The sequence below is a fragment of the Seriola aureovittata genome, chromosome 6 (assembly GCF_021018895.1).
Source record: "Seriola aureovittata isolate HTS-2021-v1 ecotype China chromosome 6, ASM2101889v1, whole genome shotgun sequence".
Taxonomy (NCBI): Eukaryota; Metazoa; Chordata; class Actinopteri; order Carangiformes; family Carangidae; genus Seriola; species Seriola aureovittata.
The window spans coordinates 8031328-8058837 of NC_079369.1; the positions used below are offsets into that span (position 1 = coordinate 8031328).

At 41.8% G+C, this 27510-nt stretch overlaps 1 protein-coding gene and 1 long non-coding RNA gene across 3 annotated transcripts in view; both read right to left on the bottom strand.

Annotated features, from left to right (window-relative positions):
* The window catches only part of LOC130170475 (uncharacterized), a 41541-nt gene extending 21344 nt beyond the window's left edge, over positions 1 to 20197 (bottom strand). Inside the window, exon 1 of the long non-coding RNA XR_008827999.1 lies at positions 19933 to 20197. This is a non-coding gene — a long non-coding RNA (uncharacterized LOC130170475). The remainder of the gene's footprint in view (positions 1 to 19932) is intronic.
* Positions 20198 to 22114: 1917 nt separating this feature from the next.
* The window catches only part of midn (midnolin), a 28968-nt gene continuing 23572 nt past the window's right edge, over positions 22115 to 27510 (bottom strand). For both annotated transcript variants that reach the window (XM_056378456.1, XM_056378457.1), the window contains exon 8: positions 22115 to 25875. In XM_056378456.1, the coding sequence (XP_056234431.1) occupies positions 25613 to 25875 (263 nt within the window). In that variant the 3' untranslated portion in view covers positions 22115 to 25612. The remainder of the gene's footprint in view (positions 25876 to 27510) is intronic.

Sequence of the window (27510 nt, forward strand, 5' to 3'; positions counted from 1 at the left end):
CTTCTCTCTGTTCTTTCCCTTTTCCTCAGTGCCCCGCCTGCCAGTTTACCTCAGCCAAGCCTATAACTACCCCCCCCCCCCCCCCCCCCCCCCCCCCCCCCCAACTCCTCCTCGCTGCATCTGCCCTGCCATACATCAGCCCTCTGACAGCCTCACTCAGCTCCCACAATGCCTTGGTCTCATTCTTTTCACCTTCTGGAAACAACACATCTAGTGTTTTTTCCTCTAGTGGTATGTATTTAAAGGAATAGCTAGTTTAACATTTTGGGCAAAAATTTTTCTTTGTCTTCTGTCTGAATACACCTTAAGGCTAAAACCAGCAGCAAGTTAGCCTAGCTTAGCATAAAGACCGGAAACAGGGGGAAACTGGCCTACCAACACCTCTTACGATCTTTAGTTAACAAATGATATCTTGTATGTTTAATCCATACAAAAACCAAGTGTTCCTGGAGTCTGTGCTGGTTGACTGGGAACAACTTGGAAAGATTTCAGCAAGTCACTGCACCCAAGCAAGAAATAACCCACCAAATTAATTATTGAGTTTTAGATGTGCTGGAGGGTGAATTTTTTCTTACTTTTGTCAAGAGCCAGGCAAGCTGTTTTATGAGGCGTCACAAACTGACGCAAAGCACATGCATTTGACAGGGAAAATCTCTGAGGCTATATACACACTACTATGTTCTCAATCCAGATGAGAGTTTTTGCTGCGTATCTGAAGTAATCTCCGTCCATTCTAACAAACCTGAAAACGCATATCTATTGACAGCAAAGGCAGTTGTAGCATTAAAATGCATAATTTAAGTGCACATCAGCTGCTAGCAAAGACAACAAGGTCAGTAACGCTTTTAATTTCGTTATCCATGCTGCATTCACCACTGGTAGCCATGACTGATAAGACCCAATCAGGAGGCAAACTTATGTCTGCGTCATTGTTTCTAAAGGTGTCAGTTTTTCACCGTCCAGACTACAATGCAGAGATTTCAAACTAAAACGAAGCCAGCAGCATTTCCAAAAGTCTCTGTTTTCGAGGCTCAAAAACTCTGACAATGCTGAGCGAATATCCCAGGGCTTCATGAATTTGCTTCATAAATTTAAGGAGCAGAGGAAAAAGGAGATAGACTGAAAGTTGCTGTTGAGTTTTGCGATCAGTCAGAGGCTGAGCTGTACACAAACACACTCCTACAGACATGTTTGTTGTGTCTGCTGCTAGCTAGCTTAAAACGAATCTTTGTACAGTTGGTGCATTGGTTGTTTGAAGTGTTTTCAGTCAAGTTAAAGTGAATGACATGAGGCAAAAATTTGTGTGAGTTTGTCTGAAGGCTACAGCCAGTTGCCAGTTAGCTTAGCTTAGCCTACCAGCACTTATAAAACTCACTGGTTTACTTCTTCATTTAATCCATACCAAAAAACTATGTGTAAAAAAAAAATGTATGGTTGCAATTTTACAACAACCCGGGACATAATCCTCATAAAATCACAAACTCATTCTTCCATTCAAGTTTTCAGAACAGAGGAAATAAATAAGATGCATCTTTTTAATAAGTGATCTATTGAGGTAGTCTGATTTTGTTACCATTGGAAGGAGCCAGGCAAACTGTCCAGTCTTTATGCTACGCTAAGCTAACCATTGACTAAATGTAGCATTATATAAAATGGACAAAGACAAGGGTGATATTAACATCTTACTCTCACCCCCCCCCTCTCCTGACCCAAGTCTTTGCAGCTCTTAACCCTGACCCTCTTTTTCCTCTGCCCCCTCTCACTGTGCCTGTCTCTCTGTGCAGGTGTTCCCATTGCTGGTGTGTAAAAAGCAAAGAAGCAAGAGGAGGCTGCTTCATTCAGCTATTGAGCTAATGGTTCCTCATTCACCACCCACACTGCTTATTAAGCCTGCTCTAAATAACCGAGAAAAGAAACAGAGAAGCGGCAGTCGCTTCCCTCCCAGAAGCAATTCACAGATCCCACACTGTGCATTACTCCGATGGCTACATGAGCGAGGATATCAGCTCTTGGTGTCATTATTTGATCAAGTGGTTCTCAGTCATCCAGTGGTCTGTGTAGTTAGTACTTGAGGGAATGAACACCCCTGTGGGCCCCTCTAAGCGTCTATTGTGTCTGTGTAAAGAAACCCCCAATGGAACAGGGGGCCCCTGTTGTAGAAGAAATTGTTCATTTATTAATTCATGCTATCAGGTTGCCGGGTTTCATGTTTTACAAAAAGCGCCAGCAATGGGCAGATTAGTTATCAACACCAGCTGTCCAGACTTGACTGGCTAGACTCTCTCTATCCCCTCCTACCCTGCTTTACAGTTTCTGCTATACCATCCTATCTGTGTTCTTATCCGTTTTATCTTCCCTTTGCTATCCTTTCCTACCCTCCCCACCTCTTCCTCCTGTGTACTCTGTGGCATTAAGGTCTGGATCAGGCAGATGGACACAGCCGTAGATCAATCAGAGAGATCAATACTTCCCAGACTGGCTGAGACAATCTGTACAGACTGACGGACATCTGACGACTGATCTGGGCCCGTATTCACAGAGCATTTATCTTACCACGAAGAGTACTCCTAAATCGTACAAAAAGTTTCTTACTAAAAGTTTTCTTGTACATCCTATTCACAAAGCTGCTGAGATCAACTTTTACAAAAGGAAAAGCAAGAACTCTGTTGCTATGGCTGATGTCATTTCTCATGGACGAACTTGCTTACAATAACCACAGTTATTGGGGAATGAGAGCTCGGTCTATGACGGTTAAATGCACAGCATTTAAAACAGTTAGAAATAAACAAACATAGGCCTATTGTATACAAAGTCAATAATAACGGATTAAATGCTGTCTATAAAAGTAGTGCATTTTCCAAAATCTGTATGGTGACATTTGTGTAGACCCATGAGAATTAGAGAGTACATTTATTGTTTGGTGACACCTCGCCCTACCCCTCCCGTAGCCGTTCGTGCGATGCTACCATCAAATTTTTTGCGTAGAAATATCTTCACACTTCTCATAATAAGACAAAAGATCCCTAAAGCTGTGTTTGCAATGTTCAACAGCTCAACTCAGCCCGTCCTTTACGACTGCCGTATGAAATACTGTACGTTCTGACATATGGGTTCATAGAAGGCACAAAAGTCCAATACTTTACATACATCTCATTCATCTCTCTCCCTCACTCAAGTGCTACTTTTAGCACTGAGTGGCTTTGTGAATTACACTTAGTCAAAAGATTCGGAGTCCTAAAGTTAGGACTGACATGCCCATTATTTTTACGAGTTCCTCCTAAATTGACAAGTTAGGAGCTGCTTTCAGCATTAAGAAGCTTTGTGAATACAGGCCCTGGTCTGGTCCAGTCCAGTCTGCACTTGTTTTCTCAGGTCTTGGATCAGATTAGTTTAGCTTAGTCTGGTAACTCTAGTCTGGTATCGTTCAGGTCTGACATGTTTGGATTTCAGTCTGAAATGTACAATTTGTGAGCAAATGCATTTTCCAATCCATCAATCAATATTTCAAAAATAACTGGCTGTCCTTCAAATGCCTGCTTTGAAAGCACATGTCCTAAGATTTTCTCTACTTGTGGTTCGCTTTTCTATCTTGCTAGTTTTTCTTCAAATACATGTCTTACTTTTGGACAAAATCCATTAATCTATTCTACATGTGTGTGTGTGTCTAAAAGTAGAAATCAGCAACAAAATGATAGATGGCTACGTAGACCATGTGAATGCTACAACAATCGCACACATTACCTCTCTTCTCCCTTCATTCACAAGTCATTAAGTCAAAAGACAGCTCTGCTAAATGTCAAAAAGCTGCAGGGGGGAAACCACAGAGAGAACCTGGTTTCATTGTTATGCTCTGTGATTATACACAGGTCAAGTGGAAAGTCTATCTTCATCCTCTGAAAATAACCTTTTCCCTCAGAAAATTGGCATGTACTTTATTTTGTAATTTGCCCTGCACCAAGAGAAGGAATTGCAGATGAATGAGGATACTCTTGCCACTTGACATAAACTCTGATATTCTCATTTTCTCTCCCCTTGAACATAAAGTTCAGACAAGACTGAGCAGAGGAACACGCTGATGAAAAGCAGGCTGAATGTTGGTTTACATCCCTTCCCACCTGCTCGACACCCCCCCATCTGCGCAGCACTGCTTATTCTAGGTCTTTTTTTTTTGATGATAGACAGTGACAGAGTTGAGCAGAGCTTCATGGTTCCTGCCTGTCTTCCGGCTGCAGCGTCTGGCGTGTGTTTGATGTAGTCCAGGCTTACCGCCGGCCCTGTCTCCGACTGTTGGCCCATGACACCAAACTCAGACAGAGCTGAAATCTGAAGGGGAGGAAGGAAGGAAGCACACTTCCAAGACAGTCAACTCAAAGAAAAACAACAGCCAGTCATCACTCAGTCACTGCTTATACATTGTGACATAGTTCAAAGGTTTTGCTGAGTTGTTTTCAACGGATTCCAAAGACAGAGAACGGAGTGAAAATGAAATGGAAATAAATTTGATGGTTAGGCAATTTCCAAAAATAGAAACGATTCGTCTGAGGGCTGCACAATTAATCAAAATATAATCGAAATCGCAGGATGGCCAAGGATAGGAGCTGCAAAAAAAAAAAAAAAAAAAAATCACAGGATCTGCTATTTTTTTTGATAAAGATAAAATGTGTCACAACACTTTTGTGCATTGTGAACACCATAAGCGTTGTGGTGCTACAGAGACACCTCCGCCTACAAATCATACTCTCCAGATGTAAAGGAACACGCCATCGTCCCCAGAGTATGAACCCTAATGACTATGTTGATCCTCTGACTTTTTCTGTTGCGCCACCATGAGGTGCACGTTTCCAGTGAAGTATCTCAAAAACAATGTGGGATGGATTGCGTTCAAACGTTCAGGTTCTCCACAGGATGAATCTTAATAAGTTTGGTGATCCCTGACTTTTCATCTAACACCATCACCAAGTCTTATTTTGTCTAATACATTGGTTTATGGCCAGATAACTGCAAATCTAAATGCTTTCCCATCAGCCTCACTGTGAGGATGTTAGCATACTGAACGCTCTTATCTTGTTTCTTCATTTGTGGTGAATTATATATGCTGGAATAACTCAACCTTATTGATCTACCTTGTTGCTTGCTAAGCACTTCAAAAACTTTTTAGCGCCATGCGGGCTACTTCCAGAGAGTACAGAAAAGTTACCTTTGTGTAGATCTATTGTCACTGCTTTGATTTACTCAACTTACCCAGTTTTAATGAAGGCAAAGTGAACATTAAATTGCCACAGCTGAATTATGAAGAAGTAATGTTACAAGAAGTGTAACAAATTACCCTTCCCAAGGAATAATTAATGTTTTTTTGAAGTGAATAAGAAGAAATTAGTGAGAAATTATGTGTTAAGGCTTGCCAGAGGTTTAGAAATCTACAAATGCTGATGTTGGCCAGAGATTTTTTCATTAGGTCCTTAATGAGCTGCATACGTTGAGTTGCCTGTAGCAGTAACCTTTTTGAGTAAGTGGAACGAGTGAACTTCCTTTACAATTTTGTGAAATTTAAATTTGTTCTAGGAAATGTTTTGCTAGCTAGCAGAAGATTAATTTCAGGTTTCTGTGCTCGCTGATGGTGAAACCCACATTACTCCATGTGCCCAGATGTTCATTCCATCTCTCACTCACTGAGTGAGATTTTCAGTCTTACTGTACTATACAACTGGCTGCCCCACTGATCTACTACACTATACAATGTTTACAGGGAGACGTGGCTGGCCAGTTATGAGGGGCTAAAAAAAGGTGCAGTTGAAATTCAGGAGCTTTTTTACCCCACCAAGGCCATAAGCAATGGCTGGCTTACTCATAATAAATTTGCATATCATCCTGTAATGACATACTGAGATGTTTTTAGGCAAGATCACAGTAAAAGCACAAATCTAGTGCAATTACATTGAATGTGGCATTGTAAACCGTTGTAGACCCTGCTGGGATTCTGATTGTCACATTGTCATTTGTCACTGTGCTCACCTTGAATGAGCATTTTCATTAAGCAACAAGCTCAGAGGTGAGTGCTCATACTTCAGAGCAATCTTGCATTTCATCTGTTTAGAACAGAGAAGGAGAATAGAAAACTAATGGCCATAAACGAAAAGCTGCCACTGCTGTTATCAGATTTCATCAAACCAATGTCACTTTGCACTGTTGCATAAACAAGTTGCAATTTGGGTCAGTGAAAGTGTAATAGCACCTATGATGCTAAGCAATAAGTGTACGAGAGTGCTACATCGTCATGGAAATGTTTTCAAACCTAGAACCACTGCTATCTTTAGCCTCTGCAAGCTTGTGTTTCTGAAATGAACAAGTGACTATGTGAGGTCAATGTTAGTTATATTTTTTTCACTGGCTAAATTTACCCCAGAGCAATGTCCTATTGTTAAAGGGCCTTGGCAAAACGGAGAGATGTGAAAATACAGTCAGCATGCACGTTTGTATTCTTAGAGCATTTAAATTTCCCACTGGGCTCTTCTAAAACTGTCATGTGATGAGGGTTTGGCTGAAGGTCATGATGTGAGTCACAAAGCAGAACGGGCTCATGTTTCCTGACAGGGGAGTCAGAGAGTGTTTCATGCTTCCTAGCTGGGACAGGAAGTGAAGGGGTAAACAGAGGGAATCCCACACGCTGACGAGGAAACTCCACAGTGCCGTCCTACACTCACCCCGCAGGGACCCTTGTGACTACCTCCGTCTCCCTCACACTCTCTTTCTCTCTCTCTCTCTCTGCCTCTCTCCTTCTCTAGCCAATATACACACATATACACACATGGGTGCACTGCTACCCGCTTAAGTGCACATGTGTGTGCAGAGGGTCCCTCATGTCCTCCTTTTGAGACAAAGGATTTCTGTGCGGCGTCTGGCAGAGATAAGAATTTAAATCACATTTGTTCTTTAAAGATTTTTGCTTTGTTCCATTCAGTAACTTCAGCGGATATCCACTTTTCGAGCTTTGTTTTAGAATGCACAGCATGAAGCGTGGTAATTTAGGTATGTGCTTGTTGGGACGGGTTATGTTTCCTTGACAAAGAACATTTCAGGGCACAGAAAAAAAAAACCCAGAGCTGCGAAGGGAAAAAAAGAGGGACTCTGATATGCTTTGAACATGATCACCATCGTGATGCAATAATGTGCAATGTGCCCTTTCTAAATTTTCTGGGGAATTAGCCTAGTTTGTGAAATGTCATAGCCATTGCTCACCTTGGCGTAGCGCTTTCTCCCCTGTTAGCATGTGACCTTATTTCTCTTATCTGTGGCCGCCATGCAGGACCTGGGCTCATCTGTTTATGTGTCAGTCATTTGTGGTGCACCGTAATATGTCTGCTAGAATCTGGGTCTGAGTGTTTTTTCTCGGCTGACATGTGCATGTTTAGGCACTGGGTTGAACGTGTGGTTGCTGTTTTGTTTTGACAACACTGATACCACGATCTGCCTAATGGGAAAGTGATCTGGAGCCTCTTGAATATTTGATGTTAATGTAATAGGAAAGTCATAAAAGCTTTTCAGATCTCAATTTATCCAGTCAAAGCAGTCATTGATTTAACCTGCACTGATTTAACCATTGATTCCTGTTTCCCCCCCAGTTCACCACAGTGACTGTTATGCCCGTAAATCGCACATCGAAATCACAATGAGGATTTTTTTTTTCCATAATTTATATTCTAAGGGGCTTAACTATCTCATTTGAATTATTTACTTGTGGGTTTGATGGAGAGACTGGGGAACAGCTATTGATCTGAAAGATTTAGAGCCTGTTGTCTAAGCCAAATGGCAGCCTGTGATTTTGAGTGGAAGCATGGGGGTGGGGGGGTGGGTTTCCATAAGGAACATGCAAAATAAATCTGTAGAAAAGAGACAAAGTGAATTTTCCATTTAACTCATTTCTCAAAGTGACAAATTTTCATAAAAGAGGGCTGTGGCGCATTGACAAAGGAGTCATCATAGATTCTGAGCTGTATTTTTTCAACCCAAGCAGTGCCCTCATCAGAAGCTGACTTCTATTTTACAGTCTTAGATGTTGTGTAGAAGATCTTGGGCAGCAGATGTAATTGAGGGTCACTTCTATAAGCCTAAGGCCACCAACCCTAATACTAGCTCAGACTGCCACACTTGTGTGATGATGATGATCCAAAGAATCGTGCATGTGGGTCAATGAGCGCCTGCCAGAGCTTCACAGACGGTGTGGGTTAGGGGGGTGGGAGCAGGACGGAGCACATGGATCAATACATAATATCTTACAAATTGAATTCGACCTGGATCGATCCAGAGGGCGTGTGTGACCGGCTGAGAACTATGGACGACTGCACAGTAAATCCCACTGATCAGTACAGAGGGGTAGAGAGTAGGGGGTGGAAGGAGGGTGGGGCGTCCTCTCACAGGGGTGTCTGCTCAGGGGAAGGAGGCGTGAAGAGTTGGGTTTAGAGGGGTGATGGAGAGGAGTGAATATGGAGCAAGAGGGGGTGATAGAGTGAGGGGAAGAGACAGAGGTAGTATCGTTTATCACCTCCAGTCAGGGGGGTCACTCACTTCTCCCTGTCATTATCTTCAAGAGGCTTCACCCCCAATCTGTCTCTATAATGGTGGGCTTGTTTGGACACAGTCAATTTTATGGTCTCATCCAGGTCCTTAAAGTGTCTATTTGTGTCAATGTGTGTCTGCATGTGTTCATGCGTGTGTGTTCAAACTGATTAGAGCAATAATCTTGTGTTTAAAACTGGTTTTAAAGCAAAAATTTATATATGCTTTATCACTTTCTGGGGGGAGTGTTTGATGTGAAGATTGACACCACTCTCATATCTGTCTCTTCAATATGAAGCTACAGCCAGTTGCCGGTTAGCTTAGCTTAGCGCAAAGATTGGAAACAGGGAAACAGCTAGCCTGTCTCTGTGATATCCACAAAAAAAATCCACCTACTAGCAAACTAAAGCTCTGTTTATCTCATTTCTTTGTAGCTGACAAAAAAATTGTGCTTCACAAAAATCCTGATGAAAGCAGCAAATTGTTATTTTTACACTTTGAATTTTGGACATATTGAACAAACTATCGTGACATTTCTATAATTTGGGAGTTTTAAAGGCGCTAGTAAGTGGATTTTGTTTCCTTGAGACGGAGCCAGACTAGCCGTTTCCAGTCTTTATGCTAGGCTAAGCTAACTACTGCTGGCTCCTGATTTACAGAGACACGAGAGTGGAATAAATTTCCTCATTTAACTGTCAAAAACAAATAAGCTTACTTTCCAAAATGTCAGACTTTTGCTTTGAATGTAAACGTGTGATGGATTTTGCTCTTTGATGATGTTACCAGTATTAGTACATGCATCAATGTGAACTCTTCTACATAAAGCATGAAAAACTACTCCAATAAAAGCCTTTCATCGTTTGCAGTAATGTGTAATTTATACTCACAATGGTAAAAAAAAAGGACCTGAGATCTTGCAGCAAAACACCTCTGCGTACTTCACTGAAAGGTTATCGAAAGTCTTTGACAAGAGCAAACAACCTCGGTTTCATGCTATTATTCAGCCAATTACCATTTTTTCTTCTTCTTCAAAACAAAAACAAGCTTGGGGCACATTGCACATGTGTTTTCATTATTGTAAACTGCAGTTGGTTTTCAGAGAAACCAAAGAGAAAGTGTGAGCCACAGAAGGTAAATCACCTATGATCTCTGCAGCGTCACACACATTGTCGCACTGCTCACGAGCAGAAGCCGGGGTCAAAGAGAAAAACAATCTGTGCAGCGGAAAAGCTCTCGGTCAATTCTAACCCAGAAGGCCCTTTGGTATCGCCCCGGCTCCGGTGACACGGGGGCTGATGTGTGGGTGTCGTTTACATGGGGAGGCTCTGCATACGGCCGGCCCGCTGAGGCTGAGGGCACATTTATTTGAGTCAGTCTAATTGACATGTTGGGATCGATGGGGGAACAGAAAGCCTCTCTACAGAGTCCGCCAATACAGAGCCGGTCCCCTGGGCCCCCACACGCTGGGGCCCGCTACCCTATCAGTCACAACCATAGCACTGAACTAAAAGACACCTCTCCCCCTCCAACCCCTCCCCACATCACTTAAACACACACACACACACACACACACACACACACACACACACACACACTGGGAAACAGACACCAAACAACCACCGCAGACACTCATATACACACACAGACAATCAAACACACAAAATCCCTATTGATCATCACCCCCCTGTTGTACCAGGGGCCTCACACTGTTATGGGGGAGGGGGGAGGGAGGGGAGCATAGCAGGAGGGTCCCGGATGATCCACTGATCCCACCATGGACAATTGGATCACACTCAGAGGTATCTACTGGAGGGCTGGTGATGTGTCACTCAGGACTCCTTTGTTACTGGACAACCCTGACACATAAACTACATCACTAATAGAGAAATAAAAATGACAAGGTGTATTTTACCTCAACATCAGATTTTATAACTAACAGCCCTGCCAACCCTGTCTCCTAAAAATACATTCATAAACGACTAAGCTGTAACAGTAAATTGTTTTGTGCATGGGGTAACAAATGATTCTGCGTATATTTTGTTTTTATTAACTTACTGAGGAAACATTTGTGCTGAACAAATCTGCAAACTATTCACTGTCAATGCAAGATATTCAAACATTTAATCTGTTTTGCCTACAATATCTGCTCCTGTTTTTACGGTCATATTTAAGCAACTCAAAGTACTTAGATTAGGTAAGCCAATGGTCTATTACCATTGTCACACAATTCTCTATTAAGTATTGAAAAAATAGTCATTGACATTTTTACTGAGATTCAATATTGAAAAATAAAAAAGTTATATGTAAATCCATCCATGCAACTCTTCTCCTCTACACATCTGTGCAGTGTTGGTAATTTCTTTTTGCCATTGAACATTTTCATGGTAACAATGAAATGAAATGAAATTAGCACATATAACCCTTTATTTTACTTTTATTTAGTTTGTTCTGCCAAAAAAACAATCCCTAACCCTAATCCCGTTTGAAGATATTGGACCTTAAGAATATCAGAATCAGACTACATTTGTATGTAATTGTTGTACAGCTATTTCTTAGGTTGTTAAACTCCCCTAAATACCTAACATTAATACTGAGGACATTTCCTTAGGGATTGCTACAACCCCGGCTCTCGCTTGTATTTGGTTCACTGACCCTAACATTTAAACCTAAATGTTCCAGACTTACATAGTACAGTCTTCTGACTACCAGTGACCCAACAGATCAAGTAAAACGGTTCCAACAAAAAGCACAATTTGGGAACACAACTGCTGACACCTCAGACTCCTACAACCTTCCACAGACACAGATGTTTCAACGTATGGCTCTTCTGAGAGATTTACCATCATAAATCATAACCACTGACAGACACGAAATAACAATCCTCAGTTTCCATCACTGTGTGTGTGTGTGTGTGTGTGTGTGTGTGGGGGGGGGGGGGGGGTGCAATGGGCTAATGAGTGGAAGACAATTTCTGCAGAGCTTAAAACCCATGAGGCAGCAGCACCTGTCCCTCGTCTTTCAGAGCGCTGTAGGAAAAAGAGGGACAATGGCGAGGTGGAGGAGGTGGGGAACAAATCTGTCTGGATGATTACAGTGCCAAAAAAGCAGATGTTTGTCCGTAGGTGAGTGTGTTACTGAAGCTGGGCCTCCCATCACATGTACGCATCACAGGGTCAGTGTAGCTGGCGGTGAGCTCAGGGTTTACCCCAACCTCCCCTATGTGCATGCAGACACTCCTCTTCTAAGCCCCCTCGATATCCTCTTGCACGTGCTTTATGCACTATAAGCCCCCACACCAAGACACACACACCAAGACACACACACACACACACACACACACACACACACACACACACACACACACACACACACACACACACACACACACACACACACACACACACACACACACACACACACACACACACACACACACACACACTTGTATCCCCTCTGGTTCGCCCATTTAAAAGAGGTTTGTTGTCTATGGATTTAGCCTTAAGGGGCGAACGAAATCTGACCCCCACCTTTCTTTAAACCTCAATTCTAATAAACGGCAGCACCATTAAGAGGCAACAGCTAATTACAAAGGATATGCCGCTACCGCTAATGAGAGAGGGACTGTTGTAGAGACTGGAGCTGGATACATACTGGAGTTTTTAATTAGGTGGCAAGGGGGAGAAAGGTGAGGGAAAGATGAGCCAGACCATGAGGGAGTAGTTTTCTTGGGCCCAGGACGCTTTACTCTTTGACTGGCAACAAATCACCTGCTTGGAAAGTGGGTGGCCCTTTTGTTAGTTCCATATTTCCCTGTTTTGTGGACTTTCCTTATTGAATTTGATTTATATTTGTAGCAACGGCTGTTCCACCTGAATGGGGCAGAAATAAAAGCAAAACATATTTAGTTAAGGGAAGAAAGATTTTCTTGCTAGTTACTGCTATAAATAATAATATAAAAAACGCTTTCCTGCACAGAAGGAATGAGTTAAATGTTTCAGCCCTGAAGGCAGCTAGCGCTATGACATACTTCTATTTGAGCCATGACCTAAAAATCTGACAGCATGACTTTTTTTTTTTTTTTTTTTTTTGTGCTCCATCTCTAATGCATGCATGAAGCCCCTTCTCCGATTCCCAGTTTTTCCACCATCTTCATCACCCTTCCAGCTGGTGGTGGCAATTGTTGTGTTGTATTTCATCCTCTGAAGCCTCACAACGTAATTTCAGAAAATTATCTGATTGCTCCCACTTCTCTCTCTATCATTTTGGTAACGTCCTGCTGGCATGTATTCTCTGCCAAACTGAGAAGCGCAGATTAACTAAACCAGTGGTTGTGTAAACAGTAAAACTGCACTTGTTTCATACAACACTAAGCCGTAAACATAATAGTGCTAATTTAAAAAATGTGTTGCGACCATATTGCAAATTTGGCATAAAAACAGACAATATTTGCATATTCATCAGTCACATGTTTAATACTGTTATTATTGTTAATGCTGTAAATGCTTCTTTAATATCACTGTCCTTGATTCTGATAAACATATGGGGATTTTCCAGTCCAATGATTTTCTTGAAAGGTCAGTGGTGACAAAATATTTGGTCTCTCATCATTTTTCTGTAAGCATTCAAAAGTTCCCTGTATTTTTTTTGTTTGCGTCTGTGTGTGATCTGCAGCTGCTGCCTTTTAGTTGTAGTGTACTAGAAATGACGTCAAGACAGTGAGAAAGGCGAGTCTCTCTCACTCGCTGCTTCGGGTTTCAGTTTGTTACCATGGCAGCAGCTGCCACTTCCTGCCAGAGTGGGTCTTCCTGTGTTCATTCATTTTTGTGTGCACGCTCCAGAGGAATTACGAAGCGCTGTGTTTACATTACCATATATGGGGTTTTATGAACAATGGGCACAGGGCTTCCCCCAAAGTCAAATAGATACCATTAACAGTATCAACACACACACACACACACACACACACACACACACACACACACACACAACACACACACACACATGCACTTCACACAAAAACATAGCCCTGTGCTATGCTCCCTATCAGGAGTATAAAACTGCACCCATTTACACACAATTATCTCCACTTACAGTCAAATGGAATGTAAATGTGTATGCTACTTGACATGGGATTTCAAGGGACTGTAGAACAAAGGATAATATATAAAGCAGTTTATGTTAAGTTGGAGTCTGTTATTTGATCTTAATGTAAATTATACTGGGGCTACACAGCACTACACCGCTCTACACAGCATGGAAGCAATCCATTTCTCTGTTGTTAACAAGATTGCGCCAAACAAACAAGCATTTTTAGAGCTTTTCACCTTCTCTTGCAATTTCTTTTGTCCCTCTTGCAGTTGAGTTTGTCTCTCTTTGGAGGAAGTTTGATATTCACCTTCTGTCAGTGGAAACTATGTTAAACCCACGCACATGAGCGGTGTTTCCTCACTACACGCTCTGCAAGCCAAGGCAACAAAAAGAGGGGAAAGACTGAGAGATAGCAGTCAAGAAGTGTCCTTATTTTGTGTTCAAGAGTGAAAGATCTCTGTCCTTTTCTAAGCACTGACTACTGTCATACATATTTTGGGCTGATTAGCAGGATCCCTGCCCTGCCCAGCATCTCAGAGGGAGGGGCAGACAAGATCACGCGCAGCTCAGCTCAGCTCCCGGCTGGAGAAAGGCCAACTCATTTACATTCAGCGCACGAGGCTGCATGCACTCTGTCTGTATCCATGACCTCAGCTGTTTCCACATACTGTAAAGCCATTCCATAACTCCTAGCTCCGCATTCACTAATGGGGGCCAAGGGTGGATGGATGGAAGGGTGGCTGAATAAGTGGGGCAAGAGGGATCGAGGGGGCGAGTGTAGACGGCAGGGAAGGAAGCAGCAAAAATGTACATTTATCTGCCTCACTCTCTAACTCCTTGTATCTCTCCCTCCCTTCTGCCCTCATGCCCTGCCAGCTCTGGCTGCCACAAATACCTGTTGGAGGGCATCCAAACTGCTGGCCTGTCCTTTTCATTGAGTGCTTAGCACGAGAAATCACATCGTTTGTACAAGAAGCATGGTCAGCACCGAGCAGCAACAGTACACTTCTCACAATTAACTCCGACACAGGCCTAATTAGGCTACAAGCCTGGATATCTACTGTAGGTGAGGCTCTCGAGACTCCAAACTGAGACCAGGATTGTACTTTATTAATGCTGGATTGTTCAGGCCAGTTCAGCATTTACAGACATTTTCTGCCATACCAGGCTGCAGTGTATAATTATATCTTAGTCTGGGCTGATGTTTGTATTGTCAGGGCTTTTTCGTGCTGAGATATGCTGTGTAATGCTCTCATGTAATGTGTCAACAAAGGCCGTGAAGGGAAGAACGTGTGCTATTGACTTATGTGGCAAGGGCACATCTTACTGTGCTGCTTCAATGTCATTCAAGCTACAATCATTCTCATGTAAGGCTTAAAGAAAAAAAAACAAAGATTGGGAATGTGTGGTACAGCAGCTCTGTAATACGGTCTACGTATTTAGACACGAGACAGGGAGAGATACAGAGAGAGCAAGAGAACTAGGATGAGGTGAGGGAGGCTCAGCCAGTTTCACCCCCACAGCTGCTAAAGGTCACTGGGGCAACTGCTGAAAGGTACCTGATCTTTTTCTCAGAAGAAAGACAGACAGGTGGAGGACACCAACAAAAAGAGCATTTGACATATGACAGTTGCCAGAAACCTCCCAAGTGCTAAATCTGTAGGTAACAGCAACCCTCGCACACACAGCGTGCGGATGTTGACACACAGAGACAGCCACAAAAGGAAACTATGAAGTAAAAGGTTTGAGTACACCACTACAAAATCACAAAAGATGAAGTGATCCACATTTTTAGGAAAATGAGAGTAACCTGCGATGTAATTGTAACCAATTACTAACAAGACCAACTAAAGCACAAAAAACATGACTTTTGACAAAGCAATCTAACTTCAAGGTCCAGCTGGTCTGGAGCTTTCAATCATATCATATGATCTTCAATAGCAGATGGGAGTCCTCATGAATGCGTAGATGTTGAAATTTCACCTAACTTAAAGTGATTTATCAGTGTGTAAAAGTGTAAATTTGAAGATCTCCAAGTCTTTGAAAACTGGGCAATTTCCATCTGTTGGTGAATATCATGAGATATGATGAAAAGCTCTAGAACAGCTGCTAAATGGACCCTGAGGTGACAGTGTTTCTGTGGTCAAGAATGATCCTTGACGTTCAAGCTTAAAATTGTTTGCACTAATAATGAAGAGTAAAATCTAAAACCAAAAACAAGTCTGTTATTTTTTTTGACTGTAGTGAAAAATGCTAGGTTAACTACCACAACTTTCATTTTCAATTACAACGTCAGCAGGAGCTGTACATCGCCGGCTACTGACTAGTTAGGGCAAAACAAAATACCCTCACTTCCCAAAAAGCAATCAGCTTACATGAACACAATGTCAGACTGAATGAATGAATCGAAAGAAAACAGGAATTCAGATTATCAAGCTTATTATAACCCACATTGCAAGGTAAGAATTTATTGCACTGAATGGTAAGACACTTATATCTGCCAGCTACCAGGACTGAAAACAACACATTTCAAGATAGGTGCACATATGGTTTGAAGCACAAGACGTCAAAGGTGTGTTCTCTTAATTGTAATATTAGGAACATGCAGACGTACAAGTCTACCCAACATGATTGGAGGCAGTAATGCTAGGTATATGCCTGATAAGAAACCAACCGACCTGTTTGAACCATCTCATTATCAGTGCATCATGGTCTATTATTGGTGAGAGGGACCTCCACTCTCTGTACATAATACTTTGACATGTATAATTCCCTCTCACAAGTATTTGTCTCAGTCTTAAAATAAATTACAGTGCCTTTGATAAAAGAACTATCTCTGAGCTCCAGAGGCTGATTTTGTTGCTAAGCAGCTTGGTCCATTTATTTTACAGTACAGCAGGTTTGTACTAACACCGTGCGCTCGTAGCTTCAGTGGAGTTGATTTCCACTTGTTTTTCTCTCAGCTCAGTGGCTTTTGATTAGTGAGTGCCATATGTCTGGGTGGATGTACACATCCTGTTTACATAGTTTGGGGGGGTTTATTTTAACCATGACCTCTGTGGCACTACCCCTCGTGGGTCATGAGGTCAAACTCCAAAGTGGGCTCCACACTGATGGGGATGGACAGCTGAACACCTTTGAGTGTAATAAGTGCATATGTGTGTGTTCACTTGTCCGGCAATGGCCCAGTGATGGCTTGTTCAGGGTTTCACAGAGGAGCTGTGTGTGTGTGTGTGTGTATGTGTTTGTGTGTGTGTGTGTGTGTGTGTGTGTGTGAAGCCTGAAAAAGATATCAAAGGTTCTCCTCACAGCCTCACAGCTGCATAAATATCCATCAGGTAATGTTTCAAACAGAAAGCCATTCTTCTCTTTCAACTGTGCAGGGAACAAACAAGAACAGACAAAAGACAACAAGGTCCCTGCTGACCATGCGAACAGCCCTGGGTCTTGCAGAGGAGGAGACTCTAAGGCCTAGCTCTGATGTTTATGCCCTGACCTGAAGAAAATGCATCTTCACTGTGTTCGCTTCATTACTCTCTTGTGCAGATGGGGCTTTCATCAGAGAAAAGAAGTTGTTTGCCGTCCCCATGTAAAATGATAAAAGCATCTACTTTAACAAGAGAAATGAAAACAAAAAATGTCAGAACAGCGAAAAGGGAAGGTTTTGAGGAACAGCGAGGCTTGAAAATGAAAAGTAACTTTTAGCCTTTAAATGTACAGCTATAATGGTTGTGTAAATATGAAGCTAGCCTACTGCTAACAGCCAATTATCTTAGTTTTTATACTGTAGTTTTTGTTTAATTTAAACAGATGAGCTATAACATGAATTACTGAACTATAGAGCCACTCATAGTCAGATTGTTACCATCAGACAGTGTTCTGGCTGTGGCTTCATATCTACTGTATAGCCATGAGATTGGTATAATCTTCTAATGAACTCTCAGGAAGAAAGCAAGTGCTAAGAAAGTTTTAAGAAAAAAACAGCGTTCATTTAAAGGCTAATCTATCTCTGCTGATCTGTGACACTGTGATTCTCCAATATACAGAGAAAACACAAACTTTTTTTGAATTACAGTAAATCCATCCATTTTTTCTTCTTTCAAAAAAAAAAAAAAAAAAACCTCCATCTTTCTGTGGTTTTGAAAACAGCGTTCAGAGCATGCACACAACACATGCAGGCTATACATACACAGACACACAAGTAGCATTCAAGTAAGTACACATATGAACTTTCATTATGACATGAGGGTACATGACATTCGTGTTCTTGCAGTGCGACATCCTGGAATATTTTCCGTTACGCTTATGTGTGTGTGTGTGTGTGTGTGTGTGTGGGGTGTGTGTCTGTGCGTGTGTGTGTATTTAAAGTGACGGGAGGATACAGCTGAGCGTGTCTTATCTTAGATCACACAACGACTTGTGAAACCCCAACTCTGCGGAACTCCTCTCAATCCCAGAGCCACAGGGTTTCAGTTTGCGGTGGCAGCTGAGTCTCTCTCTCTCTCTCTCTCTCTCTCTCTCTCTCTCTCTCTCCATCTGTCTTTCTGTCTCTCTCTCTGTTCTTTTCTGTCTCTAAAGTCAGTTACATCCACAGACAGCAAGCTTGCAGAAAGCGGCAGATAAGTGTGGAGGCTGAGACTGACAGTCAGATGCAGTCAGAAATAGGCAGTGACTTCTCAGAAGAGGCTCTTGATAGTTGCAGTATGACTGGAAGCCATGAGAATTTATAAGCGCACTGCTGCGCTTCGAGCTCATGTTATATCCAGTAAAATGCAAAGCTGAAAACAGTGAGCAGTCAAAAAGAGCAGAATCAGATCGGTAGGTACACCTGCAATATTCATTGGGAATATATGTCAACATTTTCGCTTGTGGTTTGTTTTGTCTCAGAGGCGGTAACTTTCTCATCAAACAAGCATATTGGCATTATAAAGTTTGGTTCTTTCTCTTTTTTAGCCATATTTTTTTTAGGTTTTCAAAATTCATGAATCGAGAAAAATGTTACATAAACAAATAAATAAAAACATCCACACAAAGGATAAGAATTTTGGTATTTATATATACTTTTTTCTTATTGTCTGTAAATCCCATGAAAAGACCAAGAACAATAAACAACAATGATCCTACTAACCAGTACTGTTTATGTATCCAGGGCCTGATATATCTTATCCCTTTGTGTCATAGAGCTCTGTTGTTGTCCAAAAACTGGTGGTCCAAGCTCTGCAGCCAAAACTGAGCGTTGCTGTCTTCACCTACAGTTTAATAGTGATACATTCATTTACAATTGCAACAAACCTCAAAGGTGTTTGGTTACTAAAAGTTCATATATTAAGTTAATAATAAACCCTCCAGCCAGTCAGGATAGAGAACTGTCAGTGGTCATGGTTTAATTTGAGTCAATCCGACATACACTGCCCTGCCGCCATAAACACTTGTTAGAGCGACAAATATGTATTCATCCGCAGCTGAAAGTAATCCCTAACAAATGACTTCTGTTTGAGTAATGTTTGCTGAAAACTATGAGTGTCCCAAGGGTTTTAGGAAATTACAGACCTCCTTTAAAAAAGAAAAAGCTGAGCATAGGTCTGAGAGCAACAGATAAATGCTGAGAGACAGAATGCAAGACTGAACAAGGCTTGTAAAACTAGAGGGAGGTTGTCCTTTATAGATGACCCCCTCCATTGAAAATCAAGTTTTTAACCTTGTCAACATGTCCATATGATATTTAATACAAGACCTATTGTGACCAAAATAATCAGTCAACGCCATGACTGTGTATTTCCACCTTGGAAAGGCAGTGAACCAATGACAGTGTCATAAAAACAGATTCTGACAACTAGAGTTTCCTATGTCACACACCTAAGGAACCAATCCCATCAACCTATGGGGTCGGGGTCGGGCGAATTAAACCGGAAAGCTTGTCAGTACAGAGAGCAAGAGTTTGCAATTTAACACACCCACTAACACTGATTCAGCCACTGTCAGTTTTCAAGCTAATAAATATCTATATACATATATATATATAAAAATAAAAGATGCTAACTGCGCTAACCGTCCTAATATGCTAGCTAGTCACTGACTTTGGTGCACAACACACTCCTCATCCGAGTCTGACTGAGACTCAAACATGTGGCTGAGTCTCTTCAATGTTTCCTCCAACTCAAACCATCTTGATACACTTTCACCGGTCAGCGAAACCTTGTCATGAGAGCGAGAGTTTGCATTAGCACAGCCACTCTGTCTGCTATCCCCAGTTACAAGCTAACAAACAACACAAACAAATAACTAGCTTACCTTTCTGATATGTCTTCTCGTCGCCAATTTTGGTGCAAAACAATATCCTCACTCCTGAACAAACTCCTGAGTCTGGGTCAGATTTAGGCTCAAACATATGGCTGTGGCCTGTTTCCTCCACTAACAATATTGATGGGTACCACCGTTTCACTTGTCAATCTAGCGCAAGCAGCGGTGGTGGGCGGGGCACAAAGCCTAATCCAAATTTCTCAATGAGGAAGTAAGAGTAGACGTGCTCCCTGCCCCGTTATCCATTTTTGTCACTTTTTATGTGGGGAAACTATGTTAAACAAAATATTAATCACAGCAAAGTATTTTTTTTTTACATAGTTTAAAATGTGTCTGGAGAGGAATACATTTATTTTTCTGTCTTTCAGAATTAAATGACCACAGCAGTTCTGGTTGCATAATTTTCGATTATTTATATTTTACCCTCACATTTCAGTCCATATCTGTGTTGAGATTCACAATCAGATATCCTTGTGTGTAGGTCAATGCCAAAAAAGCTTTCAGTGTTAAAAATAATTGTGGTGGCTTTTGGACAGCAGCTGCTACCCAACATTAAACCAGGTTGAATAGCAGAGTGACAGATATTAAATGAACCATGGAGAGTTTGGGTACTTTACTGGGATGGAAGCTGATAAAAACAACATCATTTGCTCCATATTTGGAATTTCCTCTATCTATACTTGTGGTTTCGGGGAAATACATGACTATAAGCTATTGATCAGCAAATCAACAAATGAGCTCTCATTGATATTCTCTTTTCATCAGCCTTCTCTCTTATCAAACTTGGCTGGCCCAGCGTTCACCACAGGCCACGGACAGAAAGGAAGAGTGTTTGCTTATTTACAGAAGGCCACTGAGTAGGAGGCTTTCATTACCAGAATCGTCTCTGCAGAAAGAGGAAGGGAGGCCAGGCATCAGAAAAGGCCAAAGGAAACAATTTCTAGTCCTTGGCTATTATCAGGCTGAAAATGTAAACAACACAAGGCACCTGGCCTCTCCGGCTGGAACACATGGCTTTTTAATCTGGAATTACTGACAATTTGTGTGGTAAATATCAGACATACAAGTCATCCAAGGCTTTTAGCTAAAGTTGGATCATTTTTGCGCTGTTGAGAGATGCCTAGTATTCTAGTCTGTGTAAATAAGAGTTACTTTGATTCCATTTTAAATTAGATTAATTTTTACTCATCACCAGGTGTGGATCACTGTAGCAACCCAAGCACAGAAGCAGATGTCTGTCATCATGCTATGTTGCAGCTTCTCTCAGTGTGTCTGCTGTGTTATTGGGTGAGCAATGCTTTGACATATAGTAGCTTTGTCCTTTCATGTTCAATCCTCTTTCAGCTATTTCTTGATGCTCCAAGTCAAGCTCTGTTCTCAGCCTCGCTGGAAACAAGAGCAGGGAGCTACAAGTGCTGCTTCAAAACACCTTTTGCTGTAAGTACATGTGTCAGGAAACAGGCTTCACATGAGGCACAGCTCTTTCTCCCTCTCCAATCTGTCACTCCACTTTCGCATTCTGTCTCATCTTGAGGCGGGCTGCACTCGCAGATGTGGAGAACATTTCTGTTGGCTCTCTCACTGAACCACCTGCCCTCTTTCAACCTCCCTCCACCCACACACGCACACACATAACCCCTGGTCTATGGGCCTTTTCAGCAGCATTTCACAGGTTAACCAAAAGTCTAAACTTTTCTTATTGGTTGAAAACTGCACCTGAACTTCAGTAGTCTGCTCAGATACATATATATATATATATATATATATATATATATATATGTATATATATGTATGTATATATGATCTAACATTATTAGCAGATACTGATTATTAACAGAATTGTTTCAGTAATAACAGTAAAAATTTATGATGAGGACATCCATATTTACACTGAGCTCTTAGGGGCCCCCTGACTCCTTGTGTCCCTGATCCCATGGTTGATAGGCTTGTCCACCTCCACCATCTATCAGCTGAGATGGTTCAGTCCAATCATCAATTACATTAGCTTTTGATATAGGGTAAGATAATATTTTATCCATGCAATTCCAAGGCCCTTTTTCATATGCTTCTAGTATCATGTTACCTCATGAAATAGATTCTCACATGAAATATTAGACAGCTTTTCACGCAATGCTATTGAATGGGTTAGTAATGAATACTCATGGAGACAACCTGATGTACTCATTTTGTTTTTTATTTATTACCTAAAAAAAGAAAAATGTTCTATCACAAGTCACACTGAAATGTATTGCTTAAGAAAAAAAAATATATTCATATATTTTTTCGTTTTTTTTTTTTTTCTCCTTTTTTTCCTTTTTTTTTCTCTTTTTCGAAAACATATTGTTGTTTCCATTATATTCCACCAAAAACAAAAAGTTTTTTCGGACATCAGCTGCTGCCATGTCCCGACAACCTTCTCCCCCGCTTTTAAAAAAAAATGCACAAAGAAATACATAATTCACAGTTACCATTTTGGTTTCATAAATTAATACAGTCACACATGTGCTACACCGGTCTAGAGCTAGAACATTGTAAATTGTATTCTTGAATCCTGTTATTTTCAATAGTTGGCTACAAGAAAGAACAGGCAACTTAAATGACGTGATCAGAATTCCACCAACATACTGTTTTTTACCCTCTCTGTAATGCTTTTGTCATCTTTTTTGTTTTGTTTCATCTTTTTGAGTTTCACACAGAAGTGAGGCACACACAGAGTATAGAGTATACATATACAAAAAAAAAAAAAAGAATTAAATAAAATTTGTGAGAGGCAGGGATAAACTGTCCTTTGATAATGTTGTATCCAAGGAAAAAGGAAGTGCATGTAGTCTGGAGTCCTCAGAGGACCTTTCTTATTCTGAATTAGGGCTGTTTCTTGCCATCTAAGTACTGTGGTGTAAACTTCCTCGATTAGCATAAGTTACACAGATTTGTAGCTTTTTGTAGCTTGTTGGTGGGAGGACTGAGTTAAGAGGGATGTGAGGTTCGAACAACGGAGACCAACAAGCATGGCAACACAATGAAGAAATGGGACAAAGACCGTATTTGAGGAACAACACCGACTTTTTGAATAGTATTTGATTCACTCAAACAAGCTTTACCCCTAAAATCTACAACTCTCATGGCTGCGAATACTACAGTCGTGTGTATCAACCATTGAAAACAAGCTTAAATCTGACACCGACACTGCAAGGGCAACATTTTTAAGGCACAGAAGCCTTTGACATAATAGAGACTCCACCAGCTAAAAGCACTAAACAACAGATGCCCAGTGTCCTCAGTGACAAAAATGGCGCCTTGATGACAACAAGTCCGACAACGATACACACAGAAAGTTTAAAAACCAAAAAAAAAAAAAAAAAAAACCATTCCCGCCCCCATTGTCCCCAAGTGTCTCATTTTTTTAGTGAAAGGTAAGGCCACTTAAAAAAAAGATGAGGTTCACCAAAAAGGTAATCTCTCACTGCAATCTCTGGGAGTGCAATTGTGGTAGGGTGGTCGATCGATCAGATAGACAGACAGACAGACAGATAAAGAGACAGACGCCAGACAGATGCTTCTCTTGAGCAGGTTAGACGGACAGTACTGTAAATCCGCCGGCCTGTTGGTTCCCTGTGAAAACGCGTCCACACGAACCTCGGTTGGCATTCAGGCTGGGAGGAGGGGAGGTGGCTTATCAGTTTGTAGGCTGTCTGGGTCCTTGAGAGTCATGGGGGGTAAAAACCAGCGTTCAGGGAGTAGAGAGAGTCAGCTGCTCTTTGCTCATCATCATCTTCATTGTCACACAACAGGAATGTTCAGTGCTGAGCAAGACGTGAGTCCACACTTAACTTCATCTGTTTTGGTTTTGCGTCATAATACTTTAGCAGGACACTGTTGTTCTAACATTGAAAAATAAAAGTTACAAAAACCTAACCAACAAAAGCAGCATTGTTTATTTTCTTCACAAATTCATGCATGTTGTTAACCTTCATTCTCACAGCACCAGTTTCTTTTTTATTTCTTCCATCAATAGAAAAAAGATCAGTGTAATTTCACACTTCTGCATGCAAAGAAAAGTCACTTTTCCCTCCCACTTTTTTTTTTTTTTTCATTTGACGTCCCCATGTGTAGCAGCAAAACTGTGAAAGGCCTAACCTGATATGTCAATGGATGTACTGGTGGAGGCACTAGATAATGATGCTGGATACAGATCCCACCTCTTCTCCCTCTTTGCCAATAAAAAAATAGTCATTATCATGAGGAATTGTGGTAAAAGTAGACATCACATGGGCTTAGAACTGGGAACCAACTTAGAATTTGATGTTTTATCCTGTTATGACCCATGCATCCGCTGCAGCTGATCATCATGATTTTGAGAAAACTATGGTGTCAATTGGAAGAAGACAAGTCGGAAAAGAACATGGGATAATCTAAATCAATTTACACTAAGGTCAAACATACACACACCCTCATAAACCTTTTGCCAATTGTCACATTTATGTACACAAACTAAAACAAACCCTCAACAAGTCCATTCAGGTCTGTAAGACGTGAGGCGGGCTGGATGAAAATTGTCTTTCCGTATCATTTGTTGTGGCTAGACGACTATAATTCATGAATGAGCTAATGAATGATTGAATGGATGTATCTGTCGGTAGTCAAGGACTTGACTAAAGCCACAGAGGGCTGCTGTTTTTTGAAAACAGCAGATAGGAAGAGAAATAAAAATAGATTTTTTTCCATATACATTTTAAAGATTTTAAAATCCTCTAAAGCACTTTCTGTTAATATTAATTCATTTTGTTTATTCATTAATCATTCCTATCGATACCCTATGCCACTGAGGTTGATATCAATACTTCCATATTCATTTTTTATTCTATTTCAGGCCCCACCTCCTCCTTCTTCTTGCACACATTGACCAGCTGTTATAAATCAAGAAAATGTGCAAATCAACTACTTTGAACTGTTTTATGAAAACCTGAATGCTTTGTGAACAATGCTACATATTTTTTGTTTATAAAATATAATAATATGTTTCAAAATGGAAAAAAGAAAAAAGTTTAACCACCCCGTAACAGGTAAAAACTGGACTCTGGTTGGTGAGTTTTGAGATCGATAAGAATGCCCGTTGGAATAATCCATAGTTCGGCAGTTCTGCCTTTCTTGTGATTAGGAAACACTGAGGCCTCTGGTGCTCCTGTCCTCTTAATAAGTCCAGTGTAGATCTCTTCATTGCTGTCCAGAGTGCGCTTAAAAAACAAATCTTAGAAAAAAAAAATCTGAAAATACCACCACCACCACCACCCACTGAATTCTGCTATGCTCAAGTTCAGGTATGGTCTCTGTGATCACACCTTAAAAAAGTCTTGTACACTGTTAAGTCCGGTTGTTGCCTGTCCAAATCCAAGCATGACAAGAAAGTTCTGTTGCTATTGTTGCCGTTTTTCACAAGGTCAACTGTGAAGGACAGAATGGGATTAAAGTCTGCAGGGAGCCTTTTTTTATTTTCATGTGACAGACTCCAGTCACTAGAAACAACTCTGATTTCCTCTTTGCACAACACATCTTTGAACAGTTCTGTGTCCCCTCCTGCATATCCACTCCCTCAAAATGTATCTTTAAGTAAATCCCAAGCAATGCTTTGCACATCTTTGAATCTATGCCCCAGCATGAGGGATCAGACGGTTCAAGCCATGACGAACTCAGACTTCAAATCAGCCTTGACGTCGGGTTTCCACACTGAATCGTCAAAGTCCAGGTCCAGGGAGCCCTCGCTGGACATGCTGCTGTTGCTGTTGCTGCGTCCGGCCTTGCGGTTGGGGAGCCACTGGTAAGGAGCGCGCTGGTCCCTCCTAGCCTTCCTGCGCAGACGCTTCTGCTGCATCAACAGCTGCAGGCGTTCCACCTTACAGCGGGTTGCACGGTTCTCGGTCTGGCGCAGACGGTCACCTGGGAAAGGACGAGGGAGGGGAGAGTTGGTCAGTGAGGCATTTCTGTTTGCATGAGGACTGGTTTACTTACAGTTAACAGAATTTACACTAACAGGTTTGAGAAGGATGTCAATATGTGTGTGTGTGTGTGTGTGTGTGTGTGTGTGTGTGTCTGTGTTTAGCAGTTAGCAGATAAGGCCCCACAGCCTTTATGATAAAGCCAAGACATGCTAGGATCATTCCCTTGGCTCTGACATACACACATACACACACTAACACACACACACACACCATGCACACAATGTAACTCTGCAATCTGGTGCTTAACCTCCCCCACTGAGCATCATTAGCCCCCTCAGTGCTATTTCATCCCCTTATCGCTGAGTGGGGAGACCTTCTTCAACCTGAATCTCCTTGAGAACCAATAGCAAGGCCAAAAACACACAGACGACACTATGTGTAAGCTGCCTGTGGTATCTGCACATATAATTGCAGATGACATGCCTCGGTGACTGCGTATGCTACTAAGTGCATTTCTAGCTGTTGATGTGCCTATAGGAGAATCCTGTCTCGAGGGAGAGGCTTTGCATCGCACTGTGAATGCTTTCCTACAGTGACCGAGTCAAGCCTAATTCCATTTATACGTATATTCAGGAGCTTGGAAGGAAGGGAAAGCAACCGCAATCTATTAGCCAGCTCCATTAGTATCTGTCTGGGAATTAAATAATTAAATAACGGGCTAGAATGTCAATAAACCGAAGCACAGTGGCCATCTCTGCCTCTGCTGCACAGCACAACGCACACACACACACTGAAATCCACATTCGAGTACATCATGTATTCACACAAAAACCCATACACAATGTGTTCACGCATGCACGTACGTATATGCACACACATGCACACACATACACACAGCTGCACACAAGTGTGCGCTCACAGGTGCATGCACACACACACACAGCAACAGCAGCAACAACCGCAGTAGCTTTTAACGTGGATCGATGGCAAATTAAAAAGACCTATTGATTAAACCTTAGCTCTAGTGCAGCCATCCATCTCGGGCCCAGGACAACGCTATTGGCTTTCAATAGAAAATGCAAGCAAATGGAAATTGTAAGCAGAGAGAGAGACAGGGAGAGATTGGGTTTTTTCCTTCTATTTTTTTTTCTTTATTATGGCTGTAGCTTCCTACTCTCAGCTCATTGACCCAACACCCCCCACCACCACCTCCACCCCTTTCCACCCCTCACACACAGACACGGAGGACCCTCCTCCCTCTTCTAGCTCTTGCCCCATGTCTCCCTAGAGACAGCTAGGTGGGGCAGTGTGAAGAAGAGGAAGCAGGAGGGAATAGGAGGGGGTGGGTTGTGGTGGTGTGGGTTAAGGAATTCCTCCCCCAGGGAGGGAGGGGGGGTAGAGAAAAGGACGGAGGAACATGGAAGAGGGTAAAGGATCAGCCGTAGGTGGCAGTTTTCAAAATCGATCGTGCCCTCCTCTGCTCTTCCCCCCATCGGAATGAATTCCGGACTCTGTGTGGGCCTAATTTACCTCTTTCCCTCATTTGCTTATCGGATCGAGCAGCGCAGAGCCTTTTCTCCCGCTATAAATATTCACCATTGTTTGGCAGTGCATACTAAAGAACTAAACTGCC